The sequence below is a fragment of the Dreissena polymorpha genome, chromosome 5 (assembly GCF_020536995.1).
Source record: "Dreissena polymorpha isolate Duluth1 chromosome 5, UMN_Dpol_1.0, whole genome shotgun sequence".
NCBI classification, from domain to species: Eukaryota; Metazoa; Mollusca; class Bivalvia; order Myida; family Dreissenidae; genus Dreissena; species Dreissena polymorpha.
Window position 1 is genome coordinate 27,612,377 of NC_068359.1, and position 17,399 is coordinate 27,629,775.

At 34.7% G+C, this 17,399-nt stretch overlaps 1 protein-coding gene and 1 long non-coding RNA gene across 4 annotated transcripts in view; one reads left to right on the forward strand and one right to left on the reverse strand.

Moving 5' to 3' along the window:
• Window positions 1-17,399, reverse strand: part of LOC127880592 (uncharacterized) — a 232,727-nt gene that overhangs the window by 184,792 nt on the left and 30,536 nt on the right. For all 3 annotated transcript variants that reach the window (XM_052427909.1, XM_052427911.1, XM_052427910.1), the window contains exon 2: window positions 7,946-8,916. In XM_052427909.1, the coding sequence (XP_052283869.1) occupies window positions 7,946-8,916 (971 nt within the window). The remainder of the gene's footprint in view (window positions 1-7,945; window positions 8,917-17,399) is intronic.
• LOC127880614 (uncharacterized) lies at window positions 883-2,865 on the forward strand. The gene is made up of 3 exons (XR_008049650.1): window positions 883-1,046; window positions 1,465-1,603; window positions 2,283-2,865. It is a non-coding gene; the product is annotated as an uncharacterized LOC127880614 (long non-coding RNA).

A 17,399-nucleotide genomic window follows, 5' to 3' on the forward strand; every position in this document is an offset into this window, starting at 1 on the left:
AGAGCTATTGTGTTAACGTTTGACATGTTGAAATGCGACTGGTGAGTTAGATATGAATTGAAGCAAAACAATTACACAGATGGAAACAATTACACATACAAAAACAATTGCACAGTTCAATCAACATGTTTTATGTTACTATGTGCAGCATGAATAGATTTCCCACACATGTATACATATGATAACTATGTACTGAAATGAGTGAAATTGACCAAAGCAGACATTATTCATGTGCCCTGTTACATCGTTATTTGCGTTCTTCAAGTGTTTATAACAAGAAAAATAATATTCAAAACAAAAGTTATTGAAACTTTTCTAGCTAGTTTGTTACCAAACCAATTTCAACAGCAAAATGTTTAAATTACTGTACTACTATAATTACAATATAATTAATACATACATTTGAACGCTTCATAAAAGAATACAACCACAAGAGTACCTTTGTTATATGGTGTTATGAAATTGTTCAATCTATCAAACATATTGTACATGTACAATCATTAAACAACCACAAAATTAAGACCAGGTCAGAAAGTGTCTCTTTCCCAGGGGACCGTTTCAATAAGCTCTCGTAAGTATGTTACGACTCGTAAACCAGTTGCGATTATCGCAACTTGCCATTTTGCGTTTCAATAAACTTTCGCAACTTACGATATCGTAGAATTCTCTCGTAAGTCTACGAGACGTAAGTAGCAGTCGTAGTTACGTCGAAAACAAAATGGACGCCGCGTATGTTGTGCATATAGACGCCGAATAAGAAGCTTTTGGCTCCATCTTTTTTATCGACGACAATACAGAGGAAGTAAACATGTTGTTTTTTATCCCTTGATTACTTTCTGCAAAATATTTAACGTTGGAATCAATATGTCAGTTACTGCCCTTTGTTTATATTCGATTATGATAAATAAATCAAAATAAATTTCAATTTATCATACGTGAAAATCCTATGTGTTTATTATGTGTGTGATTCAATTATATTGTTCAACAGCAGTTGAAGTATATGCGCTATCCGCCGCTCGAATTATTGTGCAATGATTAATTTTGCTGTAAGCTTTTATCTCCATTGCAATTTGCATGTGATTTCGGAAGTTGTTTTGTTCGGATAAGTACTCAATGGAGCCATGTTTTTTATTGGTTAATGTTTGTTATCAACGCTATACAACTCGTTACAATCCATTCCTTTTCTTTGTATTATGTTTATTTAATATTCTGTCAGAACGATACATGTATTGATAAATTATGTTGGATTGTAAAATGTGCCTAGTTAGGCAACTGTTAGCCTACATGTGTATCAAACCTACAACCACAAAACACCAAAGTGATGATCATCATGAAATAACAAATCAGTTACTGAGTTATCAAAATATCTTCTTGTTCTTGAACACACATACACAACAGTAACATATAGTATTTTTATTACATTAGAAGTATTATTCACTTTTTCATATTGTACTACACCAACAGGTACTCATCACTGACATCAGTTAAAGATTTTTGGCGAAAGGAAACATCTATTCCAAGCTGGCAGATCTTCATGGAATCAGCAGATCATCTTTCGTTATTTGACATGCCTTCATGAGTTCAATCAGCAAACATATGATTGGTAAATGTCTTTATTTCTATAATCAATTACTCAATCATGATTTTAAACTGTTGTAGAAAAATGTTATTTATTTAAAAACATCATGTCTTACATATAGGATCTGGCACGAGTTGTCATAGCATGCCATATTTTATTAAACGAGTGAAGGAATTTTGTAAGTAAGCAAGCCTTTGGCGAGCTTACTAATGAATTTCCTAGACGAGTTTAATAAAATATGGTATATGTATGATATGACAACGAGTGTGAGATCTTTTTTATCACATGCTTTTAAATGAGCAAATTAAATAAATATTTACGCAAACATAATGATAAATCCCAAATGTTGTTTACATTTCGTGGCATCATTTGACGTTGCAACGTCATTTCGGTGAAATAACAAAATGCGCTTGGTCAATAAACGAAAACTAAGCCAATGAAAACGCTTAAAAAGTATATTACACATTCAAATTAGTTTTCATTTTACAGGGATGGTACAATCATAATTTATTTACTTTTCATCTTTTTTTTTTCCTCATTTGTTTTTTTTATTTGATACATAAACTATATGTGAATAAAAATCAATAGATGATGAAAACTTGAGCACAGTAAATAAATGAAAATTTAAACACAGTAAGTCAAATCATGTATATAAATGCTTTATCATGTATTGTTAATTTTAAACACATGATACATTCCATAGGTTTCCAGTCCGTGTACAACAACAAACTTGCATGAAGGTTGGATTCTGCCACAAGGCCTGGGAGCAGTGGATGGGACTCTCATACCCATAATACTGAAAACGTTAAATTACACACATGCAGTTGAACACAGCAGGAACTCTTGAAGAAAAAAATGTGTATTTTTTTTATTTGAACTAAAATGTAAAATATATATTTAATTTTAGCTTGACTATACCTTGAATGATAAGCTGTGTATACAATTATGGTAAACATGCATCATCCTTATATCACTGTTTCTATTACATATTTTCATTAAAAGCACTTATGTACTCAGGGTCATTATGTCATTGTGAGTTCACTGACCAAGTTGCTTATCTCTGACCTGCATTTAGCTTAATAATGCCCCATTTGTACTAAAAATGTTCCACTTAAATTGTGTGTACAGCTACTCCATATCCCTATATTTTCCACGTATATTGAAATAATCCTTCACATATGTAGTCAGATTTTTTTTAAATCATATAAATAATATTTCTTTGGGTCATTGTTATAACCACTACAAATATTTACTGTTGTTGTGAATAAAGTTGTTAAAACTGTTTAGACTGGATGTTGTGACAGTGAATCTTTAAGAGAAGAAGCTTCTTGAATAATGTCACTTTAGCTTCTTACTTCACAATCTTTTTGCTCAACATGTAATTAAATACACTTTAAATTATAAAGTGGATTGCAATATAGAGAACGCAGAAGAAGCGCTTTCATTTGTACTTAAAAAGAATGATGTTTGAAATTTGTCGGCATTTTCATGGTGAACATTTTGATTGTATGGCACAAATGGAAAAAATACTTTGTTACTAATTTAAATTTTAGCAAACACCTAATAATGCTTTTAAGAATGAGTTATTTTGTTTCTATTTAGTAAAAATATGTCCTAACCTAGAAAAGATACACTTTAAACATTTTATAAATTAAAAAAATGTACTTAAAACTCCACTGTCTAAGAAAAAGTGGATTATTTATATAAAAAAAAGAAGAAGAAAAATACACTTCATTTGATTCTAATTAATTAATGCAATAAAGTGTACTCTTTAGAAAATGCAGACGATTCGCTTAAACAAGTGCAGATAAAATGCAATTTTTTAAGTGCATTTTGGTAAAAAGCACATTTCATTTTCAGAAGGGTTACTGCTGATGCAGATATTAGAAACAATGATTTGACCCAATTTGAGATTCCATTATCTCTTCATTACTCTAGGAACACACTGTTATGTGAAGTTAGAATAAGACATCAATTTGGGAATAAACAGTGTTTTTTCAACACAGCAGTACATGCAGTTTAACCTGTTATTTAGTTTGTACAAAATATAAGTAAAATAGACACTATTGCATATATAATTGTATCATTTTAATTGATTTCACTGGGTGTTTAATTTGATTTTTTCTTAAATCCTAAAAAACTGAAACCCTGTGGATGTGTGCCTGCACACAGTTTAAAAATACAAAATGAAAATAATAAAAATACCATCACTGTTTAACATTAGAAAAGTACTAATAATACAAAAAGTAGACACAGAATTTAACAAAAATACATTCAGAGCATGAAATGAATTTGTATATGCAAGTATCTATTTTACTTATAATTTTGTCAAATAAATACACAATAGGGAAAAAAGCACATTATAATTGTTGAAAATATGTTATATTCCAACTTCACTTAGTGTCACTGTGTATAATTTACCATTACAGTTGTATATTGAAATGGATGGGTAGCTATATTTTGAAATGATAGCAATACAAAATGCATTTTTTCAACCATAAGTAAACCATTTTAGGACTACTGCTCATAAATAGGCGTTGGTATATGTATGTATATGAAAATGTAATTAATGCAAATTTAATACACTTGTGTGTACTTTTTCAGTTTTGTTTATTCCAAAAAGTTAATTAAATTATTTGAAAATTTACTTAAAACACAATAAAAATGCACTTATGGTTACCTACTTATTTTCTGATGAAGTGCATTTTTCACAAGGAGAAATAAATTTTTTTAATACACAAAAATGAATGTATGCAGGAAACATGCAGGAAAAACAAGAAATGTGTTTGTTGGAAACATTATGTCCCCTTCTGCGCTACTTTGATTTTTTATGCTTCCCCAAAAAAATTTGGGGGGGGAGCATATAGTCGCCGCTTCGTCTGTCCATACGTCCATCCTTCCGTGTGTCCGTTCACAATTTTTGTCCGGGCTATTTCTCAGCAACTAATGACCGGAATTCAATGAAACTTTTTGGGAAGCTTCACTTCCAAGAGGAGATGTGCATATTATCAGCGGGTTCTGCTCGGATGATTTTTCACAGAGTTATGGCCCTTTGAAATTTTCCATTAACTGTACATATAGTGCAATTCTTTTCCAGGCTATTTCTCAGCAGTTAAAGACTGGAATTCAATGAAACTTTATGGGAAGCTTCACTACCAAGAGGAGAGGTGCATATTATCAATGGGTTCTGGTCGGATGATTTTTCACAGAGTTATTGCCCGTTGAGATTTTCCATTAACTGTACATATAGTGTAATTCTTGTCCGGGCTATTTCTCAGCAACTAATGACCGAAATTCAATGAAACTTTATAGGAAGCTTCAGTAACCAAAAGGATATGTGCATATTATCAGCGGGTTCTGGTCGGATGATTTTTCACAGAGTTATGGCCCTTTGAAATTTTATATAAAAATATTCTTGTCCCCCCAACTACTGTGTCCTCAAGACGTTTCCTTTTATCTGAATATAGAGTGCAATATTGTGACAAAAAAACTTAGGGGAGCATCACTGTCTCCGACGGTTTCTTGTTTTTACCTTTGACCTTGAAGGATGACCTTGACATTTCACCACTCAAAATGTGCAGCTCTATGAGATACACATGCATGCCGAATATGAAGTTGCTATCTTCAATATTGCAAAAGTTATTGCAAAATGTTAAAGTTGGAGCAAACAAACCAAGAGACAGACAGACCAACAGACAGACAGGGCAAAAACAATATGCCCCCCACTATAGTGGTGGGGGACATAACAATTATGTTAAAAGTATATTATTTTTCTGCATGTCAAGTTTATTTACATGATCATTAAACACAGACAAATATGGTGCAAATATCGCTACATTTCATTTGTCAAGACCTTTTTGTGTTGGAGTTTAAAAGGCAACACAATGACTGTAATTTATGAACAGTTACTGAGGCTTGATTGGTCATTTACGGCTCGGGTACTACTTACATGTACCGCGGGTATTCTTAAGTATACTTACATGTACCCCGGGTACGGTAAATATACTAAAACATACCCGGGAACATTAACGCTAAATCGGTTGCTGTCTGCTTTTTTAAAAAATTATGTTCACATTCATGTCAAATTTTCTGTACAATGGCCTCTATATTATCAAAACTCTTACTCAAAAAGCATGTTGATACAGTTTGTTTAAAAAAAATAGTTTGTTGAAGATAAGCAATATCATTTTAGGGTAATCAGTGACCCGGGGTACATTTAAGTATACTTAAGAGTACCCAAGGTACATGTAAGAAGTACCCCGAGCCGACAATGACCAATCGAGCGTTACTGAGAGATTTGGATGTGCATGGAGATAAACCATGTTTTATAAAGCACAAAAATTAGTAACACATATTGTAACTGTTTTAAATATGTAACTACATGTATTACAGAATCATCAATGATTATATGCACTTTTGATTAAATTAAAGCTTGTCAGATTTTTTTTAAGGTCACAGTTACCTTGACCTTAGACCTTGTTACCCAAAATGGGTGTGGCATGTAGAACTCATCAAGGTGCATCTGCATATGAAGTTAAAAAGTTGCAGGTGGAAGCACTTTGATTTTAGAGCAAAATGTCAAAGTTTTAGCACGATGCGGAAGGCAGACGGCGGGCGACGAGCTGGCTATGACAATACCTCGGGTAAAAAGGTTGCCCTGGAATATTACATAATTATAGTGTCTATCTAGCTACTTTTATCAGAAAGTCCCACTTTGATCCCCACTGGCAATGAGGGAATGAGGGAGGTACCTCAAGATCATTTCTGATTTTACAAAGTATTGGTTCTACTCGGGAAACAGACTCCAGTGTCTTGATAAGCAATCATACTTTTTCAGGAATCAAGCTTTAATACAAAGAGTTAAATAAATATTTATATGTAATAGTGTATGATATTAATGTGAAAATACTGAGCAAAAGCCGGGGATTGAACCCACGACCTCCAGAGTGGTAGTCAGACACTTTAACCCTGTCGCTAAAGAGCTAGCCCAACAGCCTTAGTGACCTTATTTCACTACACTCCTCCCCCTTTTTATGTTTCAATGCCCAGACACGCTCGCTACAGCATGTCTTGCATCCGCATGGCCCTCCCAGAAACTATTTAACAGCTCAGACCCATTCCTGCATTCACAGTTCATGTTTGCCTTGTCGCCATTAATGTGAAAATACTGAGCTCAAGCCGGGCATTGAACCCACAACCTCCAGAGTGGTAGTCAGACACTTTAACCGCGTCGCTAAATAGCTTGCCCAACAGCAAGGCTGTTGGAAGTGACCTTATTTCACTACAATATGTTAGTAAAATAAACACTGCACAATTATTTATTTTACCTGTATACAAGACAAGTAATTAGTACCATTCCAATCTTGGCAGATAGTGAACTATTTTAAAAGCACCATAACTATGAAACACTTATATAAGGCATATCGCAGTGTTCCACAGAAATGATGCTGTTGATAATTCAGCATGATGATTAGACATTTCTAAATTCCATTTCCACAAACGACGTCGTTAGTAACAATTCCAGTGAGTTCATGGACTTTGCACGCGGTGAAAAACAACACTATTCCACTGTAACACGGTACGAAAGATTGATTTATGCAATAAATCGTCTATTGATCCCGTTTGAGCCATCTCGCTCTCTGTTCAATGTTTGTTATATGTGCTTTTTCTCAAATTTCCGCAACACATTACGAAAACAACGCGGTGTAAACACCCTACCGGATGTTGACAGTTTGAATATAACCCCAAAGAAAACCGAATGTACAATAAAGAAATCGTAGATTGCGTGAGCGATTTACGAGGACATTTACGAGGGGGTTATTGAAACGGTTTACGATAATCGTAAATCCAATCGCAACTACTCGAGTTACGATAACGTAATATTTACGATACGATATCTTATTGAAACGGTCCCCAGGAACACAGTTTCTATTTATAGACATGTCATGTAGTGACAGTCAAAATACTTCATTACTCATGTTTATAAATCAATATTTCTGAATCTTGTTTTGGCTACTGGAGAAATCAAAGGGCACATATGAATTATAGAACAAATAGTTTATAATACATCAGTGGGTTTTCTGCTATTACATCTGAATTTTATTTTATCATCATCTCACAAAGTATAGAACTATAACATATATGTTTTTTTTTTTCAAAATAACAAGATAAAGGCCTAATGGGTCAATATCTGTTGATTAAAAAAATAAATCCCAATTCGGTTCATTTAGTCAATAAAAATTCCCAAATTTGTCATTGCATGGATTTAAAATAACACAATTTGACTAGACTCCTTTTCCCACAATGGCTGACAAATCCCTGTACATATTACAAATGTTATCAGGATGGATTCACCATGATTCTTACCTGTCCAATCAGCTGATCTATCTTCATAGAGTCTGCAGATCAGTTTGCCATTCAGTGAGTATTTGTACAGTTCTTGACAAGAGGTGACAAAAAGGTCTCCATTTTGATGGGCAATACCTCTACATTCATGTTGTAACTGAAACTTCCTGCCAGGAACAAGCTTTCCCTGGTTGACAGTAATAAACTGGACCTCATGTATGTTGCTAGCATTCACAGTCACAGCAACCTCACTCGGTGCGATCAAACAAATGTCAAATGGCCAAGCATCCAAGTGACTCACCACCTGGTACTGCTGGTTCAGCAGCTTGACATTTTTCCAGTCTCCAACCAGTACTTGCCCATCGGGAAGAACACATATGCCTGTCATATAGCATTTACCTGAACCACTTGGTATTCTCACATTGTACTCAGACTTCCCCTGGACCTTAAACACCTTGCCTGACTTTCCAAGCAGAGTCAATGCCTGCTGTATTATATGCTTACATTTTATGCTGGCTATAAGGCAGAGCTCCTTATTATCTCCAATTTTCTGAACGATTTCAAGTAATTGCAACAAGTCATTGTGAAGACTGGTGCATTTATGAATAGAACTTGTAATTGACCCTGTTATGCTTATAACTTCATATCTCATCTCGTTAAGTTCCTTCACAGTAATATTATCAAATTCATTCACGATAGAGAGAACACTCCTACACATCTCTTCTTTTAAATATTGCTCATTATCGCCTGATGTACCCACAGAATTATTATCCCATTCATCTATATAAGTATTTAAATTGCCACACATTTGCTCTATCATAACTGCCATATGTTCATTGTATGTTCTCTGCAATGACTGAATGCTGGCCTCCTGACTGATCTGCAGGGTTTTAATTTCCCCCAAGACAGTTTCCAGCTCCACTGAAATCCCCTCCAGGCCAGTGGACTGCGAGTTGGTCAGCTCCGAAATCTGGGTCACTTTACTGCACTGGCTGAAATAAACAATTACACTGTCACTCCAATATAGTGCGGTCCGTTATAACGCTGTGTCCAATATAACGCGGGGGGTCCTTGGATCCCGTTTTTTCTCCAACCTTCCATACTGATTCAAATCCATGTTATGCAACTTCATGTTTTTTCATAAATTCAAAGAAGCCGGCGATCACAGCTTGATTGCTTTATCCATCCGTTTAACTTATTTTAATCAATAAGAGGTTAAACGACACTCGACAGCTTATTGGTGTTAATCTGTTGTGTAATGTCAATAAAGGCGTGAAAACTCGCGAGTCGGTGTTTATTACATGTATTCCCTATCAGAGCGGTTCGGTGCGCTAATTTCAATAAGGTAAGTGCAAGCGGAATAATTATCAAATTAAAGTTATTTAAAACGATTACCTGTTTATGTTTTGTATTTATCGTGTATTGTATTTTATTGTATAAACTATGGCTGTGTAAGTGTGTTATCGTTTATTATATGCTACACATGCTTGATAAATAAAAATATCTTTGTGTGTGTTTAATGTTTCAGTACGTATACGAAAAATAAATTAAAAAATCCTGACGATTTATTTACATGCTAACGCAGTGTAATAGTTAACAGAGATGCACTTAAATTTTTGCCCGTTATCAGAAAGTCCACGGAAAGCACGTTTTTTACATGCTGCGTATGACGCAATAAAACATTTCTTTGTACATGTATCGTATTGCATTCAATCTAAATTTAAATTTGCTCGTCCAATGAAAGCTGTGTCCCATAATGCACTGTACTAATTTTTCTGAAAAATGGCGTAGGCATACGAATTTGTTTAGGAAGTTCGTAAACATATTTCTTGTCATAAATGTTAAACATTATTTTTTCGTAAGTGATGTAATTATATTGGATTATCGGATAAATGTGCACATTAGAAAAGCGGTATGTATACTCTTATCGTTCGATTCGGTTTATATGCATGTATTTGCAGATGACAACACAGCATGACGATACACAGGACCTACATTATAGGCTATAGTACTTTACCTGTTTTTATAGCCCCTTAAATAAATAAGCTCAAAACTTATTACGCTGTCCGTTTATAACGCTGTTGCGTGGCTTGGACCCCGTCATCCGCGTTATATTGGAGTTACAGTGTAATACATGTAAATACTAAGGAATAGTCAGTGACATTATGTAATGCTTCAAACAAGAATAAAGTGTTAAATAAAAAAGTACATGGACAATAAATTAACGCTTCTTGGGCTTAATATGGGGGTATATAGATTTGCACTTTTCCATTCATCTGCGTGACTTTTTTGTCGTATTAAAACTCAACATGTATTCCTGCAACTTTTCAAGTACAGTAACCAGGCATGTGAGCTAATACGCACCTCTATATTTTGTTTCTGTTGTTTTCATCATAATTGTAGTAATGTCTCCTATTTATACAAAAATGACATTTTAAAATATGTGTAGAGTGTAAAGTAAACAAGGGCTGTTTGTAAAACATGCATGCCCCCCATATGGGCTGTCAGTTGTAGTGGCAGACATTGAGTGAATACGGTTTTTGTCACCTTGACCTTGACCTTTGACCTAGTGACCTAAAAATCAAAAGGGGTCATCTGCGAGTCATGATCAAAGTACCTATGAAGTTTCATGATCCTAGGCATAAGTGTTCTCGAGTTATCATCCGGAAACCGTTTTTCTAAGTTGAGTCACCGTGACCTTGACCTTTAACCTAGTGACCTGAAAATCAATAGGGGTCATCTGCGAGTCATGATCGATGTACCTATGAAGTTTCATGATCTTAGGCATAAGCGTTCTAGAGTTATCATCCATAAATCATTTTACTATTTCGGGTCACCATGACCTTGACCTTTGACCTAGTGACCTGAAAATCTATAGGAGTCATCTGCGAGTCATGATCAATGTAACTATGAAGTTTCATGATCCTAGGCAAAAGTGTTCTTGGGTTATCATCCGGAAACCATTTTACTATTTTGGGTCACAGTGACCTTGACCTTTGACCTAGTGACCTGAAAATCGATAGGGGTCATCTGCGAGTCATGATCAATGTACCTATGAAGTTTCATGATCCTAGGCATAAGCGTTCTTGAGTTATCATCCGGAAACCATCTAGTGGACGGACGGACATACAGACGGACAGACATACAGGCAGACCGACATGTGCAAAACAATATACCCTTTCGAAGGGGGGCATTATAGTTTTGCTACTAGAAGACTAACACTTAACATAAATATTTATCATTGTGTAATTTTACCCACATGCATAGTTTGGTATGTCTTTTTTCAACATACCCAATGTTATGGCCCCTGTTTAGCAAATAAATCACATTTAAAATTGTGTTGTGAGTAACTCAAAGAGTACAGCTGATAGAGGGATGAACTATTCTTAAAGTATTACCCACCATGTGAAATTATGCACCTTATTTTTTTCAGTTTTTTTTACATAAGAAAAGTGTGACAGTCCCTTTAACCAAACGATAATTTTTTTGAATTGTGAGAATTGTTACTCAAATAGAAGGATACTTCTACAGTAACATATTAATTGTCAGGTTAACTTGTGCAACTCCATGTTTGTTCATAATTTTAAGACATTTATGCAGTTGTAGGACAAATTGGATTGTAGAGGTATCCATGTACTCAGAACAATGTTGTAGTTGTTTATACTGTTTTCAATTTTAATATTGTAAACCTTGACCACATTATCAATAATAACAAATGCAAGAAAAGAGGCATGACTTATAATTTATGTATATTCCCAAACATATTTAAATAAGCCATCGATGAAAGTCAATATATTGTTCACAACCACCTGTCTTAAGTGGATTAAAACTCAATGAATGAAAGGATTTAATAAGGGCAGTACTGTAATATATATGAAGAATGTCCAATTGTCCTACATGTACAGTGTTTTATCATAATTGAACATCTGTTTAAAATATTGTTATGATTGGTATAACAGGTACTAAAACTGACTATGACATCTTTATACATGTAATATCATGTTATAAGCTTTTGTGACCTTTGACCTATTGACCAAAACATGGATTTACCTCTTAATCTTCCTCCATGTAAACATAAAATATGTTGCATGGTTGTAAGTCAAAGTATTCCCTAGATATCATGTGGAACCAATTTGTCTAAAGACCAACCAACAAACGGACACAAAGGACAGATGCAAAACAAAATAACCCTGCTTCTTAACCCTTTCCCACTCAAAGCAAAGTGAAAATGGCTATGTGCAAACAGCATAAAACCAGAACAGCGTGAGAGTAACTCGCAGGCTGTTCAGGCTTTATGCTGTTTGCTTCTAATCAGTATCTAAAGGTTGGAATTGAAGCGTTTAAAACTTGAATGTAGTAAGATAAGTCTGTATTTAAATTTAACTTTCTAAGAGACTACAGATGCATCAAAATATGTATCTAAGTGGTAAAGGGTTAAAAGAGGGTCCTCTTTTTCTAAATAAAGTCTCAGCATGAACAATCTAGCCTGTGATGAGTGGCTTATGACATGCAAACTCATGGTCTAAAGTCTCAGCATGAACAATCAAGCCTGTGATGAGTGGCTTATGACATGCAAACTCATGGTCTACTCTGTCCCAATATGTTGTGTTGTTATTATACCTATTGTGATTACTTTGCTTTTGTTGTTGTCACATGATCTATTTGTGGAAAAGAAAAGATGCCATTGTAAATTGTTTTAAAGGAGGATCTGACAGATTGGTCTATTGTTTATTTATGTGATATTGAAATACCATACAGTAGCAAGCCTAGTGGCAATGATTTTTTTTTTAATTGGGAAATACGAATAATAATTTTGCAATTTACTTTAAACTACACAACATAACAAAACTTACAACTTTTTAAAAATTTGTGGAAAATATACTTTAATTGTATTTGCATTATTTGCAGAAAAAAAAGTTTAAATGACAGCAAAGAAAGAGCCAATCGCTGTTCATGAGCTATTTTACCTCTACGTCCCTGATTTTAAAGAAATAATGACAAAATCGTTAAAAAGCTGCAGTTTAAGCGGGAATGAAGATGACTTTTGTCGTTTGACGTGTTAATAATGACGTCATGAGCACGCGCATACTTAATATTTGCATGTGTTTTTTTACTGTTTGTGTTGCACTTTATGTTTAAAATATATGACATCTTTGTATCAAATTGTTTGTTTTGTTGAAAATGATTCCATTTTACTGATGATTACTTTATAGCTGATAATGACAACCCTGTATTCCGAGTAATATGACCATCCTCCACACATAACTGATATAAGAACTTCATGTTGACCATGATATAAATAGAAAATATGTGGTTGGTGACTTTTGATATCAGATGATATCAAAAGTCACCAACCATATATTCTATTTATTATGCCACATTTAAGTAAATAAGAATATATTAACAAACAAACAAAAACAAACAACCGCTTAATTTCATTGATATATGGTAGTAAAATATGCAAATTAGTAGCAGCCTGATTACATCCGCTAGGGTCTATGCATATTTACACATAAAAAAATAGTTCACAAGTAAGCAACAAACAATAAAATTTAAAAGCTCATAATTTAACTAAATAACAAGATGTGTTTGTGAAACACAATGTCCCCCTACAGATGTTTGACCTTGTAGGATGACCTTGACCTTGACCCTTCACCACTCACAATGTGCAGCTTCATGAGATACACATGCATTTCAAATATAAAATTGCTAGCTTCAATATTGCAGAAGTGACATTACATGAGCAATTTTGACCCATATATTTGACCTTGAAGGATGACCTTGACCCAGACCTTTCACCACTAAAAATGTGCAGCTCCATGAGATACACATGCATGCAAAATATCAAGTTGCTATCTTCAAAATTGCAAAAGTATTCATAAAATTAGCGATTTGGGCCACATATATTTGACCTCTGACCTTGAAGGATGACCTTGACCTTGACCTTTTACCACTCAAGATGTGCAGCTCCATGAGATACACATGCATGCCAAATATCAAGTTGCTATCTTCAATATTGCAAAAGTACTCATAAAATGAGCGATTTTGGCCACATATATTTGACATCTGACCTTGAAGGATGACTTTGACCTTTCACCACTCAAATTGTGCAGCTCCATGACATACACATGCATCCAAAATATCAAGTTGCTATCTTGAATATTGAAATACTGCAAAAGTGTACATTAAATGAGCGATTTTGACCCATATATTTGACCTTTGACCTTGAAGGATGACCTTGACCTTTCACCACTCAAAATGTGCAGCTCCATGAGATACATATGCATGCCAAATATCAAGTTCCTATCTTCAATATTGCAAAAGTTATTGCAAATGTTAAAGTTGGCGCAAACCAACCAACAGACCAACCAACAGACCAACAGACAGGGCAAAAACAATATGTCCCCCACTACTATAGTGGGGGACATAAAAAAAATGAAGCAAAAAATCGATACTTACAATTACAATTTCTGCACTAAAAACGCATTACCAATATTCTTTATAATAACATATTCGACATGTACATGCATGTACTTCCAAGTACACACCAACCGCTATTTTCAAAGCGAATGTGTAGAGTGAAAATCTCAAACAATAAAGACAATAACTAAATGGAACGGGATTTTAACGTAGTGCGCAAATTGGAAGTGATAAGAGTGATTTTTTTTTCAACTTGTCCATCTCCGTAGTATACGTTTAGTAGTGAGATGTTAACGGTTTCGCTGCGAAGGCAAAGTGGGTGGGGAACATGACTGCTTTTGGATTTTGATCTTTCTAAGGAAGCTGCTTTTGTGCAATATTCAGCGATTTCGCAGGCTGTGTGTTTGGAGTCGGAGATATATATTGCTGAGATTAATGATGTGTACGTTATTGTGACCAATGATATGCATGATATTAGTGGGAGAGCATCCTGAATCCCACATAATCTGTGCAACCATATGTTTCCTGGTCAAGTGGTTGGTAAGTTTCATCGTTATACATACACATTACACATGTTTCATTATTTTTGCTATTTTTGACACCCATTTTCATGCTGATGAACCAACGGTCAGTGCCAGCAGTCCACTGTCATTGGTCTGTGTGCTTGTTGAAAAAAGAATGGGTTGTTTAGCTCCGAAAAGCAATGGGGCTATTTTTTGGATAAAATTTCTGGCAGTGGGCTTTTCTTATCTTTGAGCAGCTACCTTTGTCCCCTCATTTTGTGAAAAAAAATTGTCGCACACTGTTCATATTGTGAAAAAATGAGTCATGCACTGTTCATAGTTGTGAAAAATGGGTGGTGACCATTCAACATTGTGAAAACATGAGTCGCGCATTGTTTAAAAGTCATAAAATATCAGTCGCAAACTATTATAGAAAATTGTGAAAAAATGAGTCGCGCAATGTTGATTATTGTGTAAAATGAGTCGCGCAATGTTGAAAATTGTGAAAAATTAGCCGCTCAATCTTGAAAGTTGTGGAAAAATAAGCTGCACACTGTTCAAAATTGTGAACAAATTAGTTATTACTGTTCAAATTGAGAAAAAAATAAGTTGCACATTGTTCAAATTTGTAAAAATATGTGTCTCAAACTGTTCAAAATTGTGAAAAAAAAATTAGTTGCTATAAACTGTAAAAAATGTGAAAAAAAAATAGTCACTTGCTTTTTAAATATTGAACATTTGCATCGCAAATTCATCAAATTTGTGCAAAAAAAGTCATTTGCTAATGAAGAAAAAGCCCCTAGTCTATTATAAAAAGGTTTTCAGTTTAAAGACATTCTTAATTATTTTTTATCTGCCATTTCATATGCCTATATTATCATTTTTTTATAATGATATTGTGTGCCTGTCTAAATTGTAATTTGTTCAAGTTGTGCTACATGTATAACAAGAAATATCTTTAAAAAAGATATACGGCGTTGATTGTGGTCGATGTTTATGAACGATCAAAAGTTATCTCTATGAGATAAAAAGTAGCGGATGCCTTTTTTCTGCGCAGTTGTTAGCTACAGTACAGCCAAAGCGGAACAAACGTATTTCGCGATCCGCGGCGGCAAGGCGAAACGAGTCGATGCCGCGTCAGTCGTTGAAGCCGCGTCAGTATGCGGCGGCAAGTCGCATTTCGCCGCGAAACTTCGCATCTGTCCGCCGAGGCATGCCGCGGTCCGCGACATGATGCCGAGTCGATGCGATCATGAAATATTATTTTTTTTAATTATTAGTTACATGTAGTTAACAAATTTTAACAATTATAATAATAATTAAAATCATAATAAATTTATTGTGCGCGGATTGTATAAGCATATACATGTAAGCATAGTTAATGTGTCTGGCCAATTATTAAGTTTGTTTCCCGCCCGTAGCGTATGTATTTCACAAATAAACAATGTCACGTAATTATGTTTTCGCACATACAAGTGGTCAAGGCTCCAGCATATGGTGGATTTATAAATTAATTGCATGTTGATTCCACTATTATATTTTAGCTGAGAAAATTAGCAGTTTGAAGCCACATCAATAATCAAGACGGTGACGAGGTATTTGTAGTTTTGTTAATTATCAGCTTATTATAACTATTGTTTGAATATGCGTATATAAACACGTTTTATTTTGTTCATATTATACAGTTAATATCGCTACTAATTACCCGATAATCCCGTATATTCCAGTTTTAAAGCAAATGCTGGTAAATATTTACGATACACAAACATTCTCGATATTTCCTTATGTATCAAATACATTTTGGCATTTGTTACTATTTATAGAGATGATGAAATAACGTCTAATCGGGGCGTTTTTTTTTCTCCACTGAACACGCGATTTACGCCTGACGTGATGTTCATGTATTTATACAACACAAAATACACCCAAACTTTCCAAACAACATTCTACATGTCTGCATAATTTTCGCGCGCTTTTTATGAAACAAAGGATATTTTAGCACTGTTTATTTGACGCTAGAATTTGCCAAAGGACGCGTTAGCATTAAAATTTGGAAGTGTGTTTCGGATTACAAATTTAACAATGATAATCGAACGAATCAGAAACAGTTGCGCGTAATTAATTCTACGCTACACATACATGTATGTACATGTAGGTGGATATCTTTTCACTCGATCCGCCGCGTACGTATGCGGCGGATTTACTCCGCGAAAGTACGCGTGGTTAATACAGACTCGGCGTCGTTGCGCGGATCGATGCCGAGTGCCACGGCGATATGCCGCGTGAACACACGATTCGGCCGCCGCGGACTAATAATCTGGCCGTGGCGTAGCCGCGGATTATGTTTGTGCCGCTTTGGCTGTACTGTACATCATAAGCAAATCAATTACGGGGTGTTGCGCCAGATTTCGTGGCTTATTTTGCTTTATGTGATATTATTACTCAGATATCTATATTTACAGAATAGAAAAACACAAGAAACATGAAAATAAACGAGTGCATATAGGTCAGCCGGCAATACTCGAATCTTATTTAATTGCATAATTATAGTA